Source organism: Rhamphochromis sp. 'chilingali' (genome assembly GCF_963969265.1).
Source record: "Rhamphochromis sp. 'chilingali' genome assembly, chromosome: 7".
Classification (NCBI taxonomy): domain Eukaryota; kingdom Metazoa; phylum Chordata; class Actinopteri; order Cichliformes; family Cichlidae; genus Rhamphochromis; species Rhamphochromis sp. 'chilingali'.
This window is the reverse complement of record NC_137934.1, coordinates 33,626,164-33,648,373: the sequence shown is the minus strand read 5'-3', so window position 1 is coordinate 33,648,373 and position 22,210 is coordinate 33,626,164. Positions and strand designations below refer to the sequence as shown.

Sequence of the window (22,210 nt, the reverse complement as noted above, 5' to 3'; positions counted from 1 at the left end):
TATTAACTTCCAAGGTGAGCCACACCCCTCCTCTGGTCAGCTTTTAATGCGACTAACTAACCAGACAACCTCCTTTGTGTTGTTCACTTTTGTGCATTTCTCTGTCACGTGTAAAAAAGTTTGCTTTGACAGCAGCAGCTCAAATGTGATTAGAGCTACAGACGTAAAAACAGTCCTGGGTCTGATTGCATGAGACACTTATATTAACTTGTTAAAAAGGTGAATGATATGGGCCTTGAATCTGGTTTGGTTTTACGGCACTGATAGAAAGCCTCGATGTCTTTCTGGCATTGCAGTTTGTAGTAACAGTTAGTGTTTCTTCCACACAGAAGCTGAAGTTAAAAGTGCCTTTCAGCAAGACACTTAATCCTTAATTGCTTCACTAGAGCTGCCCTGATGTTGGCATTATAGACTTTGAAAAAGGAGGCTGCCAACTACTGTGAAGACGATCAGCTTTTGTGGTTAAACAGCTCCTAAACACTCAAACTAAATTAAGATTGCAGTGCCACGCCAGTGCTATTTGGATTTAGGCAGCAATCGGATGCTCTAAATCCACACATTTTCAAAAACAATGTTCTCATTCGCACAGATCAGACGCTAAGTTCCCCTTTTACTAAGTCCCTAAAATGTTGCTCTTCAGGATATAAAAGCATGAGCGCACATCACTGGAAATTGATTTGGGTAAATTCAAGGGCTCATTTCCAAACAGACAGATATACGATAAAATCCAGCGGATGTCAGCAAAGGGCGAGCATTTACCAGTTTGACCTTTGCAGTTGTGTCGTGGCACTTTCTAAATCAATTACAAATCCCACTGCGTTGCTTTGCCTCGAGTCCCATTTTTATAGCTAACGAAGCTCTAAAACTGCACGGAGCACATCAACATGTCTGCAATCAGTGCTCGCTGATATGATGTGTGTTTCAAAGGCTACACATACTAACAGGGTAATAAATATGATTTTAAATAGAACAAACCTCAGTCATAACCCATGGACAGGGTCAACAATAATCACAGCTCTGATTTCATTAGTGCCGGCACAGAGGAAGGATATTATTCAGCAAGAAACCTCATCAGCTCATCGAAAGAACATCCTGCAACACGCTCTGTCTCCCTGCCTCTCTCAGCCCTGAATCCTCATATAGTTCCTTTTTTTTTCATTTTCACCTACTTTACTGTTAAGCCCATCTCCCTCCTGCTTTCCTCTCTGTTCTTATAGCTCAGGGCTGTGCAGGCTGTTCTAGCCCTTTTGCGGTTTTTGGCTGAAAGAAACAAGAAAGACATTTTCCCCTGAGAAATTAGTCAAAGCAGATCGTGGCTTCATCAGGCAAAAGCAGGGATCTGTCCCATAAATGCAGTAGAAAAGAAATATCAACAATAATGAATAAAAATAAATGAAATAATAAAGAAAGTTTCAGAATGACACAGACATCATGGGTGGAACTTGGATCTGCCGGCATAAGGATGAGGGATGGCAGACATTCCTCCTCCCAGTCTCTCCCGTTTGTGCTTTCTCTCCCTCCCCTGCCCTCTTCTTCTTGGTGGCAATTCACATTCAGTGATGTCTTTATTTCCCAACATGCCTCGGCAGGATCCTGTGCCAGCCAAGTAATCTGTGCCAACTTTGTGACCATGCCAATCCAATCACAGTAATCTTGCGCAGGGCCAGAGGCCAAAGACCTGCAGCCACGTTCCCATATAACATATACATAAATAAAGCTTTCACAGCTTCAGTGTCTGTATGTTTAAATCTATTTTTAGTGACCGAGATGTAGTGAATGATCCAAAAGTAAAATCCAAATCTAAAAAGAAGTAAAAATATTTATTATGAGGTAAAATGTAAACCTACAGAACTTTATCTTCTGTTCTAGCGGAGATTCAGTTTTGTGGAATTTGCATATAAAGGTCAGGTCTATGCCACAGTTTTGTTATTGTTTTTTTCCGTGATATTATTTTTTAATTAAAAGTGTTTCCAATGTCATTAATAAAAGTTAACACTTTCCACTCTAGAGATCCCTGTATCTGTTATTAAAATTCAGTCTGCAGCAATTTTTCAAAGGTTGTGGAGTGTGGCACATTCAGTGAAGATTGATGATGATGACTAAAAGGATGCAGATTTGTTGTGCTTCATTTCTGTTGCAGCAAATTTGCTAGCCTAGAGTTTAGAGTTGATTTTTTTATAACAGGTTCAATAACAGTGGCTAATGACTCATTGTTGTAAGGTTCCTGTTTGCTCTCTAATTTACAGTTTTGATTGGGCTGAGGTTTTCAAATCTCACTCCAGTCTGGCGATGGGATAAGGACACTTATTGCATTTTAAACTTCATCCAAGCTACTCATTGAAGCCAAGATTGCTCATTTTTCATTTCATTTGTGGAGCCATCACTCACTAAATTTGAGGAGTTTTCTTTTTCATGATGAGAGTAACCCCAAAACAGCTTATCTCGCTTTAAGTGTCACACTGTGACTTTACAAGACTATGCATAATTTGTATTAATTGATGGAAACACTTGAACAAAACTACATTTAGAGCATTTATATGGATCATGCAAATGAGTAGTTGTTTTTAAATTTGACCAAAAGTGAGCTCAGAAATTACACCTGGAAGGAGTCACTTTGTTTATTTGTGTGAAGCTTTGTCTCTCCTTTAGTATGTGCATATTTGGGAGATGGAGTAGACAACAACATCAAATGGTTTGTGTCCCCACATACTCATCCTCTAATTGCTAGCTATGCTCAAAGCTAGCACTTACGAGCATCACGTTACACATTACATTTCATTGCACAGACCATTAGCGTTCTGGCCCTTTCAGGGGCTTCTCTGGTTATATTGATATGGTTTTACTTGTTGTAATGGCATTTGTTTTACATGTGAGCAGAGACATTAGCATTTTATTAGGTACACCTTGCTAGCTACTCATCACATTCCCAAGAGATCCATAATGTGATGAGAACGTCACAAAATTGCTGCAGATTTGTTGGCTGCACATCCATGGTGTAAATTATCCTAAGGTGCTCTGTTGGCTTGAGATCTGGTGAGTGTGAAGGCCATTCGAGTACACTGAGCTCATTTTTATGTTCAACAAACCAGTTTGAGATGATTTGAGCTTTGTGACTGCTGTAGATCATCTGCTTCAAGGTTTAATGTGAGGTGCATTGAAAGATGCTCTTCTGCATACCTTGGTTGTAATGAGTGCATATTTGACTTGAAGTGGTCTGACCATCATCCTTTTCTCTTTTTCTGTGCATTCAGAACACCAGCCTGTCTTGCCAACAACCACGCCACATTCAAAGTCTCATAAATCACCTTTCTTTTCTTCTGATGCTCTGTTTGAACTCCAGTTGGCTGTCTTGACCATGTCCACATGAATGAATGCAATGGATCGCTGCCAAGTGATTGGCCCATTAGATATTTTGGTTATGAGTATTGAACAGATATAGCTAATAACATGTACAGTGAATGCATATATGCAGATGCCTGTTGATTCCTGCTATTCATTGGAATTATATAAATGCAGCTGCCATACTGCTCAGGGCCCACTAAGTCTCTTAATGCAGTGGAACTATATGAAGAGTTTGTACTTGGTTAATCAGTTTGCCTTGAAATGGGCACTGCAGGAGAGACATTTGGCTCAAAGTCTCTCCTCCTCACTGCTGCATGTCTTTATCTATTAAGAATCTATACATAAAACAAAAGCTTAATTTCGTTTCAGGACAGTTGCTAAACACTAAGCTAGTCTGAGCTTCTCAATCATGAGGTATCATTTCTTTCACTGAACATCAATAGGCCTGATATTTTATACAGGAACTGGTCAGAACCCAATGAGTGAAATGGCAGTGGCAGAGATGCATCACATGTCTTACTGTAGAGTGTAGTGCTCAGTCTGGCTAGTCTCTTTTTAGTTAATTTTGGGGAGTTGAAACGCAATCTACATTTTGGTTACACTGCTGCAATGACTCATGTCCATGTAATGGACTCCAGTGTACTCTATAGTTGTATTTTTGCTGTCTGATGTCTTCAGAAGACAGTAAAAGTAGAGTTACCGTCAGGCTTGTGTAAACAAAGCACCATGTGTGGAAGAATATGTTGGTGATTAGGTTGTCTGGCAAGCTGCCCCACATCGGAGTTAGTAAAGTGGAAATAATCAAAGAAATAATCAAAACCAAACATATAAAATGATAAAAGTGTTTTTCTCTTGATAGCTTCAAATCACTCATCTGTAATTTCTCCTCTATAGAGGTGTGAAGTTGAAGTTAACCCGACGATTACAGCCATACTAGAAGCATTAATGTCACATTAATGAGAGGGTGACTCCTCCTTAATGGGAGAATTCGTGCAACAGTGCGGCTATGCTGGCTGGTTTAAGATGCAGATTTTGTTCTTTTTATTTTAGACTTCAGTTTCAGTTCTGTTTGTAGATTTTATTCAGATCTTCTAACCTTAATTTAAAAAAACGTTTTTTTAGATATATCAAAAACTACACTACATATTTAAAAACACAGTTTATTATTAAAAATATCCAACTGATGGTGATTAATGACACAACAGTAGCAGGACACAGTACATTACAGGGGTGAGTTTCACATCAGTCACTGATGTTAGCATTAGCGCATTAACATTAACATTAGCGCAGTGGCTTGAGCTACACGGCTGTAGCTAACAAGTTGTTCTTATTGTATTCTGGTTCCTCTGCATCCTGCTAAACAACAACAAAAATTAGGATTCCTAAACTAAGAGAGCTGTTAAACTTTGATCAAGAAAACATAATGACTTTTATCCAACGATGACAAAGTTTATTCGCCGTACACCAGTATGCTTTGACATGCTACTTAGCACTTTGATGCACCAAAGTGTTATACTCAAAATCACACACAGATTCATAATGACATCATTTTTTCGCTATTGGTTTCTCAATGTCAATTTCTCATCTCAACTTTACAGCAGAGACCACAAAGTTGAGAACACCAAGTTTAATCTGTTTGATCTGCAGTTCCTAAATAATTTAGTTCTTCCGATTATCTCGATAGATTATCTCGACAGAATAACTATTAATAAAACTGAGTTCTTATTATGAGAAAAAAATAACAATTTAACAACCTAAACAATATATGACATTTTTAAAATTTTTTAATTTCCTTCAAAGCATGTGATTGGCCAAAGGTAGGCTTCAGAAAAACCAAAAAAGTCCTATACTCGTGTACTGTATATCAGTCGGTGTGTTGTAGGCCCAGAAGGAGCTGTGAAAGATGGTAGAGGTTGGACTGAATCCAAAAACTCATCCCATTTAGGTATAGCGTTTAAACAGTAATCAAATGATAGCACATTTGTTTGAAGGTTATGTTGTAAAAGCATCCTGCTGTGTAACATAGGTTTTGGGCTCACTGCCCAGATATTTCACACACTTAAGCTCATAATGGTATTTCTTAAGCTGTCAATCATCTGTCTCTCCCTCATAAATAAAAAGACTCGGACCATGAAAGCAGACACATTTTTTAAAAATTTCACTGTACTTAGTAAAAGACAAATACTACCCTCAATCATTCGCTCTCTACGAGGTGAAACCTCAAGAAAAGAGGTTTTTAAGAGGGTATATTTCTGAGGCAGTTAATGTAACCAGCACAGTGTGATATAACCGAGACAAACAAGGCCAACCATCCACAGACATAAATAGATTAGAAGTCTGTTAAATGATTCATTTGTACCCTATTGAATATCTTTAACCAGTCTCCCAGTTGGCTGTCCAGCTGTTGGGTGCATATTTGAGCTTCAACAGAGAGCCAAAAGGATTTGATAATTGTAATATCCATCCATCCATCCTCTTCTGCTTATCCGGGGTGGGTCACAGGGTCAGCAGCCTAAGCAGAGAATCCCAGACTTCCCTCTTCCCAGCCACCTCCTCCAGCTTGTGTGAGGGAACACGAACGTGTTCCCAGGCCAGCCAAGAGATTTAATCTCCCCACCGTGTCCTGGGTCTGTCGTGGGGCCTCCTTCCAGTGGGACATGCCCGGAACACCTCACCCAGGAAGTATTCTTGTCTGATGCCCAAACAACCTCAACTGGCTCCTTTCGATGTGGATCATGTGGATCATCATTTGAGCAGGAGGTGCTCTACCCTGAGCCCCTTCTGGTCAAACTCCTATCTCTAAGGGAGAGGCCAGCCATCATCCGCAATCTCGTTCTTTCGGTCACTACCCAAAGTTCATGACCATAGGTGAGGGTAGGGATGTAGGGACGCTCAGCTCTCTCGTCACCACCACGGACAGATGCAACGTCTGCATCACTGCAGCCGCAGCACCAGTGTGTCTGTCCATCTCTCGCTCCCCTCTCCTCTCGCTCGTGACATGGGGTGGGCACTTCAACCTTTTACAGCCGAGGACTATTCTCATTTTAAGAAGGAGGCCACCAGCTGATGAAGCAAACAGAACCACATCATCTGCAAATGATATGAACTGAATCGGTGACAAAGGGCAGCCCTGGTGGAGTCCAACACCATCGGCAACAAGTTCGACTCATTCCTGGCTATGGGGACCAAGTTCTTGCAATGGTTGTATAAGGATCGAATGGCTCGTAGCAACAGGCCAGACACCCCATACTCCGGAAGTACCACCCACATAACACTCAGAGGGAAACTCCACAAAATGCATGCGGACTGGTTCGGCAATCTTCAGTCATAATTGTAATATGAATTATTAATTACATCACGTTTGGATCTCGGCTGAGCTGTGCCCTGATCACTATCTCTGTATTCCATCATTTCCCCTCACTGGAGACAATCTGATATCACAAAAATCAGATGTAGAAAAAGCTTGAATAGTAAAGACAAGCCTACAGTACTGTTAAATGTCTTAAACATTACCTCACTGAAGGAGAAAGCAAATTCAATTAATACAAATTGGATGAGAAGCCAGCCTTTGAAAGCACATGACAGTTCATGTTTGCATATGAAAATGAGACATCGCATTATTTATTGTTCAGGCAGATGGTTGTCTCTTTTCCTGGGTGCTTTTTCATATTCTTATGTTTTGACAGAGCCTTCTGTTGAATAATTGAATTTCAAGTTTTACTTACATCTGTTATATTCATTAGTACGGTGCTTTTACAGTTTTGGAGACTGTGCATCTGAAGAAGAAACATAACAAATTTCTCCACAACCTATAAGCTTCAGTTTGCACAATTACTGAGCAAACTGTGAAGATCTTCACTAAACTGCAAGACCATCTGTTAATAGTCTGAAGTAACACATAGCTGGTTGTTTTGCTTTTTTAAGAAAGTGCCTAGATGAACTTTTACAGCCTGTATCTTCTTCATTAATGAGGCTTCACAAGTTTTCGTTCCCTCCAACCAAACTGCTTCGCTAATGAGGGAGGTCCTCAGCATGAACTATACTTGCTACAGGTCTTAGTGTCTGTGGAAGATACTGTACATCTTTTAAAGATAATACTAAACCAAACATCCCTTAATGTCCTGCTCTGATCTAGAATAACCTCAATTTACACTCAATCCTTTGTTATCCTTAGAAATTCTTTATATAAATATATATAATATATATATTTGTATTTACATATCACTTCAAAAAAAGTCAGTAGTGCTGTGTGGTCTATTCTATAAAAGTTAAATACAAATGAACACATGTAGAGGTAAGTACAGGTAATACAAAAAATTGCATACTGCACACCTGTAGCTGTGTTAAACCAACAGCTAGGTGACCCAGAACAACATAACAATCATTTCGGTTGAGCTGTGCTTACAGAAAGTACTCAGCGTCACACGCGCACACACAAAAATACAGTTTTTCAACACTTCCTGTCACTGTACAGCCCCAAATCTTTCTCCTCCTCATCAGCGTGGTTCCCATGGTGACAGCAGAAAGAGCAGCAGAGAGAGCAGGGTCAAAGGCTCAAAAGTCATCGTGTGGGCGGAGCCTTTAACAGGCACCTGACGGAGGATAGGCAATAAGATACAACATTACAGAAAATAGAGTTAACAAGAAAATATAAATATATATACAGATATATCTATATATAGATATATATAGATATATATATATCGAGATATATATCGAGATATATATCGAGAGAGATAGATAGATAGATAGATAGATAGATAGATAGATAGATAGATAGATAGATAGATAGATAGATAGATAGATAGATAGATAGATAGATAGAAATAAAAACACCTTCAAAGCAGTGGTACAATATAGTGGTCCCTCGCTATAACGCAGTTCACCTTTCGCAGATGCTTTGCTGATTTTTTTTTTTAACAGCGCATTGTGTTCTGCGTCCTGATTGGCTGTAGACCATTGTCAATCAATCTCGTGTCATGTCTCCTGTACAGTATAGGATGAGTTCAGCTTGTCAAATTTACATGAATCTTCGATCGTTACCAGTGTGACTCTGAAGTGCTGTACTGTATGTTGTGGGTGCCTTTGGTTTCATTCTATAATACTGGACTTATTATTCTACGAAGGTTTGAACTTTGAGTGTTTAAACAAAAGAGAAAAGTGGGAAAATGTTCATGCCTGTCCTCGGAAAGTGTATAAAGTGTGTAGTGAGTGGTTTTACAGCCTTAAAACATCTATAATAATTGTAAAACATAAAGTTAGCTACTTCGCAGATTTCACCTATCGCGGGTTATTTTTAGAACGTAACTCCCGCAATAAACCAGGGACCACTATATAAAGAAACGAGGGGCGACTCAAGACTTTTCGCTGTACTTAAATTTGTAAGTATGTGTACATCTTTAGAAATAAAACTAGGTTTGCTGTAGTTGCTCAACTAAAAAAATAGAAACAAAAACGAAATCTACGATTCCATCTGTATGTTTATTGAACTTCAGGGAGAGCAAGCAGTGGTGTTACATCACACAGCAGACACTATTCAATGAAAAGTGCGTCATCCAGGAACAACATTGATATCAAGTTGCATCAGGCTCTCTCTGACAGAGCTCTGCATGTGACAGGCTGATCGATCACTCTGCATTTGCTTCTCAGTAATTAATCAGAGGAGCTCATAGCAGTGGTTTGAAGGAGGTGTGGGTGGGTGTGAAATAACCCAAAAAGTATTGGAAAACGGTCAGAGGATTTCAGGCCTCAGAATCGTCGATACTGATGCACAACTACAGATCCGTCCCTAATGCTCCATGAAAGTCGGCAAAAATCGATTCGGTTGTCAAAAAAAAGAATCGTTCCAAATAACTCTCGAGTCTGTCTGCACTTGTATAAGTGTTGATGCACGGGATTTGTTTCACTTCTGTTTGGCTGATACGTTCTCAGTCACATAACCTGTTCGAACCATTCCCGCCCCTTTCTTTGTCTTTGAAATGGGCAGACAATTATTGCCATGTCTGCTAACCTGTCATGTTTACTTATTGTTCTGAGTTCTTTTTACTTACCTGTGTAGGTGGAAGGAGATGAGGAAGGACTGGGCGACGACGAGGTGGGGTCCTGTCCTTTCCCTCTGGACTACGACCGCTGGGTGCATCACCTGGCTCGTCCCCTGAACAAAAGCAAAAAATAAGATGATTTTAGCATGACAGTATATAAGATTAGATCAAGATCAAGTTAAGATCCCAGAACATGCTCACTGATGAAAATCTGGCATTAAAATCCCCATTAAATTAAGAGAGAATACTTGTGGAAGTTATTTTGGTTCTGTTTTTACTCTCATGGTTGCACACAATCTTGCATTATTTATGAGTGTTTTGTTGATTAGAACTAAAAGATTTATGGACTTCGCCGCACCCACCCACAGCTTCGCACAGTGTGAATACCGTTACCTTACAAGGCATAAACTCACACAGATGTGCAAAATGTTGCTTCGTCTAATGGGTATGCGGCCGCACTTTCATATAGGTGTGTGTGTGTGTGTGTGTGTTGGAAGGACTCCAGACTTATCGCAGGAGAAACTCAGGTAAGTGAGTGGATTAGGACAGGAGGGAAACAGACTTTGCCGGTGGCTAAACACAGTTGCACACACGCATATTTCAGTCTGAGACATTGTCATACACACCTGCACTGTCGCAAGAAAACTCGTTCATAACGAGCTCGCGCTCTCTGTAATATCTTGGCACAAACACGCTAACACACACACACAGAGTCATACACACACCTGCTTGGGAAGAAATCTGATTCCGTCTCTTACAATACATATTGTCATGCAGTACAATAGACAAAGAGCTTCTTTCAGTCGCTGAGGAATGAGGCGAGTTTGTTAATGTTGAAACACTCACACAGATATTATATCTCAGTATTACAGACAGAAAATATGAGAAATTTAAAACAGAAACACGGACAACCTCCTTCAAAATATCAGCGTGCGAGACGCCTGATGTGTTTTTGTTTTCCACCGCGTCTGTGCCGATGATAGAGGTGATTTACTCGCAGCAGAATGTTTACCAATTAGGCATCTGTCCTTTATTGTGTGCACCGTTGACAAATAGCAGCATGGAGCAATATGGGACCCTGGGTTCCTATCTGAACAAACATTGCATTCACGCCTGTGTTTGTTTGTGTGTGGTCTTGCTCTGTGACCATCTGTTCCCATCAGAATCGAAAACCTCGAGTCACATCTGGTTTGAACCTGTTTAGGAGACAGAATTGGGTCGTGTCATTATTGATTTGCCACAATAACAAGTGCAGCGAGACGAATTCATGTTTCATTTTTAGCACAATATTAACCGAGCCTCTCTTTCCTTTGCACTGAGCTTAGTTTGATGAAAAATGTGGGAGGGAGGCAGGCGCATTGTCCACTTTGTTAGACAACATTAACTTTGAAACATCAGAGCTTAATGTTTCCCCTGAGTACGCGCATGCAGATGTAAGCATGCCCAGTGCATTAGCGGCATTTTCCCCAATCAATTATAGGAAACAAAATGATGACTGAAGGAAAACTATTAAAACCTGAGCAAAATACATGCAGAGAGTTCACATATATATATGTATATATATATATGTTGTAGTGGCAACAACACAGTTGCTTACCTACCTCAGTGACCTCGTGCCCAGACTCTGCTTCCTTAACAGAAGTTGTGTCAGAGGGATTAAAGAGATCCGATGCAACAATTACACAACTGATCACCAATCTGTGACCTAGGGTGTCCTTATGTTCAAACATAGTGTAGATTATGGAGAAACTGTGGTTTATACATAAGTCCATTTACAGAACGCCACTCGGGTTCAGATCAGTCAGGCCGTTCCTCCCAATCACACCCCTCCATTGCCCATGTGACCATTGAAGTCACTGGATTAAGCACCCTCATGCAGCCCACCCAGCGACTCCAAGAAGGCGGGGTGCACTGATCAGATAACTGCGAACAACAGTAAGCAAGCAAAAAGGATGCAAGTGCAACATCCACAGCCTGCTGCTTCTCACTAAGAGCAACTCTAGATTAGATCAGAGAGCAGCATTCAGTCATAAATATTTTTTTGAGTTTTCTTCTCAGTATATGAAACTATATTAGCATTTTAACACTTTAACACTTGAATACTTCAGCATTGTCCTTTTAGCTAAATGCAATTTTAAAATTTGGACTTTTTTTGTGCAATTTGTCTTGTAAAAAAAGGCAAGAAATTTAATTGTAAACCTTCACTGATATTTCCACTTGGATTTACTTGCTTGAGCCCGTGTCACTTCAGCTTGTATGTGTGTGTGCATGTGTGTGTCACAACACACAGTCTCCTCCTACATGCCCTTTGGCATGTTTGTTTCTTAGCAACAATCCAGAACACATCACGTATAGCAGATTGTCTAGAAATATGTGTACGGACACACACAGCTACAGGTGATTAATTGCTTCTGGACCTACTCATGGTGTAGTTTAACCTTTATTGCCACCTGCAAGGATGGGGTTATCGTTTTGTGTGTGTGTGTGTGTGTGTGTGTGTGTGTGTGTGTGTGTGTGTGTGTGTGTGTGTGTGTGTGTGTGTGTGTGTGTGTGTCTATTTGGGCAAATTAATGACATACTGAGGGACAGTCAGTGAACTACAGTAATACACTGCAGTTTCCGTGTATCTGCTATCGCACATCAGCCAAAAGCTTCAGTGTTGTTCCATACAAACAGCGAGCAGCTCCATTCATGCACGGTTTGCATCCCCAAAGGAGCTGAGCTGACACTTTACAAGGCAGGACACCAGTGGTCACTATGTCCTGCGATAAACTGCAACTGTAATGGCTGTAGAGGGCAACTGGATAAAAATGGGAACAGATTCACTAACTCCTCCTTTCCAAAACAATAAATATGTCCCTGTCACCTCTGAGTTGTAATTTAGACACTTTTCCAAAACAACAGGATTGGAGGAAATTGGATTTAGCTGAAGAACTCACCCAGAGGTGACAGTAAGAGTCCAAAGCAGGCGGAGAATTGCCATAAATGAGAGCTGTAGTGACCCATAGACAGGAGACTGTATGCCCAGCGTGGAGTCCCTCGCTCTTTGTTTCTCCTTACATATAACTTCAGAGGACCTCGGCTGACATTAATGTACTGCAGACTAACTCGAACCATAAGAGTTGCTTCACTTTCCTAAAATAACACAATCTGAGCAGTTTAATCTTCACTTTAACGTCTGACACGTTTGCCTCATTGACCAGCATCTCTCCACACTGCTAAAATGTGTGTTCTGTTGAGAGGGAAACACAGAGCCTCATTGGTAAAACACAAACTTCTGCTTTCCAGAAGCACAGTATGGCATCCAGTGTTACATGATGTGTGCACCTCTTGCTGAGTCAGGCTGCGAGTTAAAGGTGCCCAGCTTTAGCCATCTCTCTTGGGAGAAGAAGTGTCTTCTCTCTCTGCACCGCCAACAACACATTTTCTTGAGAGAGGTCCTGCACACTGCAACGTGTGGCTCAGTGACCTTACAGCTTTGCAACCCTTTGAAAGCTAAGATTCTTCTAATTTGCGGCCTCCAAATCCTTTCCTTGGTATTCTTTTCTCGTTTTGTGCAGGAACAATTAAATGCTTCTTGTTTGGCATTTCTCATCGGCTGTGGATCTTGATCAATAACAAGACCTAATTAAATTTTTAATGTCAGATATATTTATGTTTTTTAATGCAACATAAATATATTCATCCATGCCCTTTTTGCTCTCCTGGTAAACGTTCAACAGTCTGGGAAAGTTTTTTAAATAAACTAAAAAATAAATAAATAATTTTTTGTGAGGACTGTATGAAACATTGGCAATAAATGGCAAGCAAAACACAATGTGTGCCACTGGGGTGGAGAAATTCATTCTCGTCTTTGTGACACATAAATCATATATTTCGTGTTTTCATGTTTTCCTATTTTAGACACAAAGCATTCAAACTGTAGCCACAATCATAATTTGCATCTGGAGCTCTGTTTGTAATATTACACTTTAGCATTCCTGCAACAACTATTCCGGGAAAGCCGCTACCCAAACATCAGCATAGCTGTGTCTGATTCCTCCATTTGGCCATCTAAAAAAAACCCTACTGACAGCACAGCTTCTTCCTAATGGCAGCAGACGCCACAGTGTATGTGCTGCATGTGTGTGTGTGTGTGTGTGTGTGTGTGTGTGTTTGCTTGTGCCCGTGGAACAGTTGTCAGGAGAAGCATGATCTGAGGAGCCAAAGTTAACGATGAACTGACAGCAGAGGTGAAGATGTATATGCGCTAAGCATGTGTGTGTGTGTGAAATAGAAAGTGCATTAATGATCGATCGCATGCGATATCAAATACTTGTGGTGTACTGTACAGAACTGTCAATTTAGGCCCCAATTAGGGGCAGTCTTGTTGTTCCTCAGTTTATATACACGGAGCATTCGCTCACACACACAGACACACACAAGCTAATGATGCGAGGTGACCTTGAAAAGCGTCTGGATAGCTCGTGTGTGTGTGTGGGCGTGTAAATGTATCCCAAGCATTTCCAGCTGAATCAGTAATGAGCATTTCATTACTTCAGCCTCAGTTCCCCAGGGAGGAAACACACACACACGCAGAGCAGAAAGAGCATGGTACAAGGTAGCTGTAGATTATTCCCTCAGCAAGTGCTTATTAGAATTAAATTATATTATGATAGTGACATTTTCTTTAAAAGCAAAGAAAGAAAGGAGCCGACTTCCAACTTCAGTACATCCTGACATGAATGACTACTTTCTATGCAATCTTGCAATGAAAGCAGCGTGATTCTGATATCCTGTTGAAACCTTCGAGGGCACTGTACTGCAGTATTATTCACTGCAGTCATCTTGTTATTTACTGACTATAAAAAAGAGAGTATGGGTCCCAGTATAGCTCACTGGGTTGAATAGGTGACCCACATGCCATAAAGCTATCACAGAGGCCTGCGTTTGAATCCACACCGAGGTCATTTACTGTGTATCTCTGTTTCCTGCCTTCTCTCATTGTCCTATCTTTATGAAGGCTAAAGAAATCTACAAATAAATACATATAAGAGCATAATGGAAAACGATATGCTTGTCCTTTATGTTATGAGTATCTATAGAAACGAAACGCATCCTCTCTAACCCCTCTGGGTAATTTAGCATTACATTTCCAAGGGAAACGGAGGAAAAAAGGAAGAACACAGAGAAGGTTCATGGATGTAGTAAAGGAGGACATGCAGAGGGTTTATGTGACAGAGGAGGATGCTAGGGATGGGGTGAGATGGAGGCAAATGATCCACTGGGCGAAACCTGAAAGGAACAGGTGGAAGAAGAAGAAGATTTCCAAGCACTTTAGTAAGATTTTAAGAACGATACATTGTAACACCATAGTTACAGTTTATAGACGTCCCTTAAGTACCACGCATCCAGGCAATCATTAAGTTAGTGTTTTAAAATGAGGATAGCTGAGCATGTGTGTGCCTGTTCAAAGCACTGCTGTGCAGAACAGGAAGATTGGTGGGTGAAGGTGGATGAAAGAATGAAGCGAGCAGAGTGGCTCTTTGAAGGCTACACATCAACAGCAAGCCGGAGAGGGTGTTGTGGGAGGCACAGCTAGACAAAGCAAGGGCAGCATGCTTCTCCAAAAGGTCAAGTATGAGAATAATAGCATCCCTGCAGAGAGGAGGACTAATATACAGATGATGTCGAATCAGATTTGCATGAACAATCTCCCTCAAGTGCCGACATGACCAGAAAGTCAGAGGTAAAGAGGGGCGGACTGAAAATAAGGAAATAGATGGGTTGATAGACGAGGAGACAGGCAATGAACGGTCTGTTTGATAGAGGTTATGGGTGTGGCAGCATAAGTGAACCCAACCATGCTGCCGACCTTTTCAGTAGATGTTCTGTGATTTGCAGCATCTCGCATAAAGTTTTGCTACTTTTATCTCTTCCGTGTTGAGCAGCACAGAGAGCTTTGCATAAAAGACAAGAGCAAAGCGAATGTATAATTCTTTAGTGAGCTGCATCTCCTAACCTGAGGATCTGACAGATATTAGCAAAAGCGAGATACGCGACTGCACACGTACATCATTGATTCTCAGTCTTTTTGGCCCCACTGTTGCCCCCATTAATTGGTGTGTGAAGCAGTTAGCATCAATGCACCGCAAGCTGTGAGTTCCAAGCAACAAAATGATAAAAGAAAGCATCTGTTTAAAGAAAAATGCCCAGCCCAAGTGATTTCACCACAAAAAGTATCAGGAGCCAAAAATAAATAAAGTTAAATGCCGTATTTTTCAGACCATAAGGCACACCGGATTATAAAGCGCATTAAGCGAAACAAAACAGATGAGCTCATTCTCTTTGCTTCCTCTACTTCTGTACCATTGATTAATGTTGAATTCCCTCGCAGCTGCTCTATTCCTGTGTTGTTGCAGTATATTATGACTAACCTCGTATTGTGGATCTCAGTTGTTCTCATGATTGAAATTTGGTCCGTTTAAAGCATCCTGCCATGCGATTGCATTTGTCCCTAACCATCGGGAACCCCCACGTTAACTTTTATCGAGTGGAAAAAAAAGTGATTCATTCATCATTCATCCTCCAGCTTCACTGTGTTTATGTTATTGTTACGGGTCCCAGATGTGAAGACCACAATAACAAAAAGAATACAAATCTGTAAAAATAAAGGTAGAGTCTCAGAGAAAGAATCACAGGAGCACTCGTGTCTTTTCCCGAATTGCATCTCTTATTTCAGATCAACAAATATAATTTACATCCAGTGCTTTCACTTGTCAGATATGCTCAATAACTGTAAAAGGTAAATAAAAGGCATTTGGCAAATATATGCATCTATGGTCATTACATTTCTCCAGTTTACACTGTTAATCACACTATTCCTTCACTCATTTACATCAGCAGTGCAGATAGCATATAATGCCTTAAACGTCTTATTGCTCTTTCTCACATATAGGGCAAACTCAAAATAGCTTATCCACAAATCTGATATAAGTGCATAAATCTTACTAGATTAGACAAAACACACCTGGATGTATTACTTTGCAATGTAACAACATAAATGTACATTCATTCTTAGCTTATTCTTAACATTTCCACATCACTTGAACCATAAAGTATATATAAGATATTTTAATCTCGAATAATCTGATGTCAGGGCCTTTACAGTTAAATTGGAGCACCACACACACATATTTGCTTGTTAAATGGAGTTTACCAAGTTTAAATACATCCCGCGGGCTGGCGAACTCTCGCGGTAACTCTCGCGATAACTCGCGGTAACTCTCGCGAGACTTGGGGCTGCGCGGCTCGGCTTTACCACCGCTGCGGTGCCGCGCTTCAGTAATTTTCAACTAAACCCCACTTAAGGTTACATCGGCGGTGTCAACATAACTCTCAGTAAACACCGAAGTAGAACAAGGCACAAAACCCTCATACACTGTATTTTTAAGACGATACTGACCTGTAAAAATAAAGGTAGAGTCTCAGAGAAAGAATCACAGGAGCACTCGTGTCTTTTCCCGAATTGCATCTGAGAGGACAGGAAGTTGGCCCGCTCTAGGCAACCGCGGGCGAACGACTACAGTGTCAACAGTTCCGCTTATTATTTCTCACTTTTACTCTCCTCAATTGTTATGGACTACACGTAATGAATGTAAAATAATAATTGTCTTAATTGCTGACATATGTTTTTCTTAAAAATAATAAAATTTCCCAAAATGTGGTAGCACATTTGTGTTCACCACACGCTCCCCAACAGCAAAAGTGGCTCCTGACACTTAACTTGAATTATAAAAAAAACCTTTAAACTAACAAAGTCTCTTTACAGAAGTCCCTGGAATATTCCTCTTGCCCAGGTGTCCTTAGACTTCAGGCATTCTTCTTCCTGAGATTTCTGTTCGATTCAATAGCAAGGAACAACATATGAAACAGGTAAGTAAGGGCTAAGGGTGAGGGGAGAGGGGTAGGGGGGTTGGGAGTAGAGAAGAGGGTAGTAGAGGGAAGGATATGGCGAAGGTTGGACGTTGATGGTGTTCACCGCAGGATGAGCCTGATAGGCTGGTTGACCCAAGGATGGGTAGGTGAAGAATGTGGTGGGACGTCTCTGCCTGCTGGACTGCCTAAGATGAGATGGTGGCTCTGGATGGATGTCATCCCCTGGCTCCACCCTGGGTTCTGGCTCTGGGTCAGGAAGCTCTACTGGATCAGGACTGGACTCAGTGACGTCAACTTCTTCTTGAACCTGAGGCATCTCCTGATCGTCACTTAGTTGAGGTAGGTCTGGGTCTCTTAACACAATTAGATCCTCTTCCGGAACCATGGCACTTTTTTTTCTAGGTTGGACACGAGCCCTTAAGACTTGTCCTAGTTCACTTGGACCGGAGCTCCGTTGCGCTCCACTTGGAACTGGTGTGACTGGAGAATGGCCCCCTCGAGGGTATCTGGGTACACCAAGCCAGTACAATGGCTCACCCTCTTCCGAGTCAGTTGTGTCAGGGTTCGGCTCTGGTGTCATTGGTCTTCCGGTGGACTTCTTGTTTCTCTTGTGTGGTCTTGTAGCCTGACTTTGGATAATGTCCACTGGCAAGTCATTCACTTGTAACAACAAGTTCCTGTGCAAGGTGCGAACAGGACGGCCTCCCGCCTCTGGACTCACTTTGTAGACGGGGTTGTCGCCCACTTGCTCCCTCACAATGTAGACCGTTTGCTCCCAGTAGGGTCTCAGTTTGCCAGGGCCCCCCCTTTCACTCAGGTTTCGTACCAGTACTCGGTCTCCTGCCTGTAGCATTACTCCTTTGCATCTTTTGTCATAGTTTGCTTTGCCTTTGGAACTTGACTGTTGACTGTTTGCATTTGCAATGCGGTATGCTTCTGTCATCTTCCCTTTCCATCTTTCTGCATACCCATGTGGTGTCTCAGTGTTGTTTTCTGCCATGAGACCAAAGAGAAGGTCTACTGGAAGACGAGGGTGTCGACCATACAAGAGGTAGTACGGAGAGAAGCCAGTCGATTCATGCTTGGTACAGTTGTAAGCATGGATAACATGGGGTAGATGTTCCTTCCAATTTTGTTTCTCCTTTTCTCCCAGTGTACGCAGCATCTGTAACAGGGTGCGATTCAGTCTTTCAGTAGGGTTGCATTGGGGATGGTAGGGGGATGTCCTTGAGTGACCAACGCCTGCGAGTTCTCTTAGGGACTTGAATAACTGATTCTCGAACTCGCGACCCTGGTCGTGGTGGAGCTTGGAGGGGTAGCCGAATTTGGGAATGTAGTCATTGAAGAGGCGGTCTGCCGCGGTCTTTGCGGCCTTATTCTTGGTGGGATACGCTTGTGCGAACCTGGTAAAATGGTCTACAACAACCAGTATATATTCAAACCCACCTTTACAAGACTCTAAGTGCAGGAAGTCAATGCAAACAAGCTCAAGAGGGGAGCTGGATGTTATGCTACCCATGGGTGCTCTCTCGTGTGTCGTTGGCTTCTTCTGCTTGATGCACTGACACTTCCTTGTGACGTACTCTTCAATTTCTCTCTTCATGAAAGGCCAATAGAACCGCTCTCGAGCCAGGTTCAAGACTTTCTCCACGCCGACATGGCCCATGTTGTTGTGGAGGTGTGTGAGAGCTACCTGTCTGTAGAGAGTAGGTAGGACCAGCTGCTTGCGTCCTGTAGTCTTTCTATAGAGAAGGTCATTCTCCATGTGCAGCCGACTCCACTCTCTCAACAGTCTCTTTGTGTTAGTGTCAGCCTTGTCATCTTCTGTTGGTCTTATGTCCTTCTCTACCATGTCAATGACTTTTCCGATTGCTGGATCTGCTCTCTGCGATTGTACAAGTTGGTCATGACTGATTGACTGTAGGGGTTCTTTGATGGGTAGGTTTGGTGCGGTGAGGTTAAGGGCTGCAATCCATGCTACGTCTCCTTGCTTCGCTCTTCTGCTCCCTTCCCAAACTGCACATACGGCTTCCTCCGACAGTTCCTCTGAGCACTCTCCCATGAACCTCTCAATGTCAAGTGGGCAACGTGACAGCACATCTGCATCAATGTTTACTTTTCCCGGCCGATATTTGATGTCGAAGTGGAAATCTGCCAATTGTCCGACCCAACGGTGTCCAACTGCATTGAGCTTTGCTGTGCTGAGGACATATGTCAAGGGATTGTTATCTGTAAAAATGGTGAAATGTGGAGCATAGTAGAGGTAATCCTTAAACTTGTCACAAACTGCCCACTTGAGGGCGAGAAACTCTAGTTTTCCGCTGTGCAAGTGGTAGTTTTGTTCAGCAGGTGTGAGCGTGCGAGACCCATACCCAATCACTCTCATCTTGCCTTGTTGGTTCTGATATAGGACGGCACCAAGGCCCCTCTGGGATGCGTCCGTGTGCAATATAAAAGGGCGGGTGAAATCAGGGTACGCTAACACTGGTGGCTGAGTGAGCATGCCGATCAAGCGCTCAAGGATCTCTTGGTGTTCTTTGTTCCACTGTATCAGGGCTCGAGAAGGCTGCTGAGTGTGTTTTGCTCTGCCTCTAGTTGGCTTTGGTGGCAGTGTGTTGGACGGGACTTGGAGCAAGTCATACAACGGTTTGGCTATGCGGGAGAAGTCCTGCACATACGTCCGATAGTAGCTTAGGAATCCCAAAAGCTGCCTGACTTCTCCGACGGTCTGTGGCCTTTTGTGTTTGAGTGCCTGTACTGCCTCGGTATCTTTGGGGTCCACCTTTACTCCATCTGCAGATACCAATCGGCCGACATAGCGAACCTCTTTACGGAACAGCTCACACTTCTCGGGTTTTAGCTTTACACCATGCCGTTGTAGGGCTTGGAGGACTTTCTGTAGCACTTGGACATGTTCGTCAAACGACTTGGAAAAACAAAGCACGTCGTCAAGGTAAGGGATACAGCACTCGTCTCTGAGGGTGTCAAGCATTTCTTCCATGCTCCGTTGGAAGGCTGCTGGGGCATTAGACAGTCCAAAGGGTATCCTCACCCATTCATAGAGGCCCCACGGGGTAGTGAATGCCGTCAGGTACCTTGAGCCTTCTGCGATGAAACCTTGATGATAAGCTTTACCCTGATCCAGGATCGAGAACCAGCTGTAACCACCTAGCGAGTCTGTGAGATCCTGGATCCGGGGGAGTGGGTGTCTGTCTGGCACAGTCTTGTTGTTTAAGAGACGATAATCGATGCACAAACGTAAAGACCCATCCTTCTTCCTTACGCAAATGACTGGAGCAGCATACGGCGACTGTGACTTCACTACCCATCCCTTGACAATCAGCTCTTGAATATACTCCTTTACTTCCCTGTAGAGGGGTTTAGGGATAGAAGCATAGGCCCTCTGGACTGGTGTATCATCTTTGAGCCTGATTTCCATTTGTAGTGAAGGGATACAGCCTATGTCTGTGCTGCTACGAGAGAACGCCTCACACTCTTCCCTTAACACCTTTTCAACTGACTTCTGTTGGTCCGGACTCAGGTGGCTAAGATCAACTGGGGGTAGCCATGACTCAGTGGACAGTTCAGAAACAGGGGTGGCTGCGCTTACCTCAGCTATGGTGATGGGGCTCTGTGTGGGTTGAGTCAGCTCTGATGTGTTTGTGGGTCGGTCTGCCTCAATAACTTTAGCGACATGTTGAATAGTACCCAGGGCTGTTCTCTTCGGTAGAATTATTTCGTGTTTGGAGTGGTTAGAGATGGGGACCTTAACAAATGGCCTTTGAGGGTTGTTGATCTCAAGGAGCCCTTCCCCAACACTCAGGTGTCTCAAGGCAGTGTTCTCGTCGGGTTCGTACAGCACCAGGGGGTCACAAATGTCAAAACTTTGGGGTACTCTGCACCACACTTGGACTGCTTTTCCAGCAGGAATGGTCACATTGCTCTTCCCAATTCTCACTGTGGCTGGGTCACATTCTGCTCTTTGTGGTACTTGTATGAAGTTTACCATAGCCATCACTTGCTCTTCGTCTGTGCCAAAAGCTTTGCGTAGGAGACTATACAATAGAGCACTGGCCTCTCGGTCTGACTCTTGTGTTTGGATAATGGCGCCAAGCACGTTCGCTCCCAGGAGGGGCTGAGGGAGTGACAGCTTACTGACAAGGAAAGGGGCTTGCACAGTAAGATTGGGATCTTCGTGACCAGCGAGAGTGACTGTAAGTTCAACCCACCCATCATAAGGAACTGCTTGTCCGTTAACCGCATAAACTTCAAGTCCATCATTTAACAGCTCTTGGAGGGGTCGCACCTGATAGTTAGGAATAAACCGCTGAACCCACTGTCTGTCCACTAAACTCACTTGTGAGCCAGAATCAAATAACACTGTCACTGGATAGCCACCAATCAAACACTTGAGGAGGCTTTTCTTTCCAACTAGGGGGACTTTACAGCTGTTTGGTGTTAAACTTTGGCAAGAGGTTACCTGTTGCTTTCTCTGGTCTCGCTTTGGCTGCTTTCTTTTTAGCTTACTGCGACGTCTTGCACACTCAGTAGTAAGCTGTGCAGAGGAGGACCTTACTGGCTGGGACTGTGACTCTGCGCCGGCCTCTGGCTGTCCCTCGACAGAGACCGATTCCAGTTTCCCTGAGTTTTGGTCCGCTTTAAACATCCCACCGCTCGGTGTCCTGACTCGCAGCATACAAAGCAATGACTACAGTCCTGCAAGTTCTGTTCAGTACACTTTGGACAAAGGAACGCTTTCTTTTGAGGAGGTCTGTTGGGGTTGGCTGGGGTTTGGAAAAGCGGGTTGGGAGGTGGTTGTGGGGACAGCTGGCAAGGCTTTGCCTCCTGTTGTTTAATTAGGCTGGCGACCATGTTAGTTAGAGTCTCTACTTGGGCGGCAAGTTGTTTGA

At 42.7% G+C, this 22,210-nt stretch overlaps 1 protein-coding gene across 1 annotated transcript in view; it reads right to left on the bottom strand.

The window, feature by feature from the left end:
• Positions 1-4,683: 4,683 nt before the first annotated feature.
• Positions 4,684-22,210, bottom strand: part of gpc5b (glypican 5b) — a 75,771-nt gene continuing 58,244 nt past the window's right edge. The window contains exons 10-11 of the mRNA XM_080887855.1: positions 9,393-9,496; positions 4,684-7,934 (exon numbers count right to left, since the gene is read on the bottom strand). Coding sequence (XP_080743981.1) covers positions 7,839-7,934; positions 9,393-9,496 — 200 coding nt within the window. The 3' untranslated portion in view covers positions 4,684-7,838. The remainder of the gene's footprint in view (positions 7,935-9,392; positions 9,497-22,210) is intronic.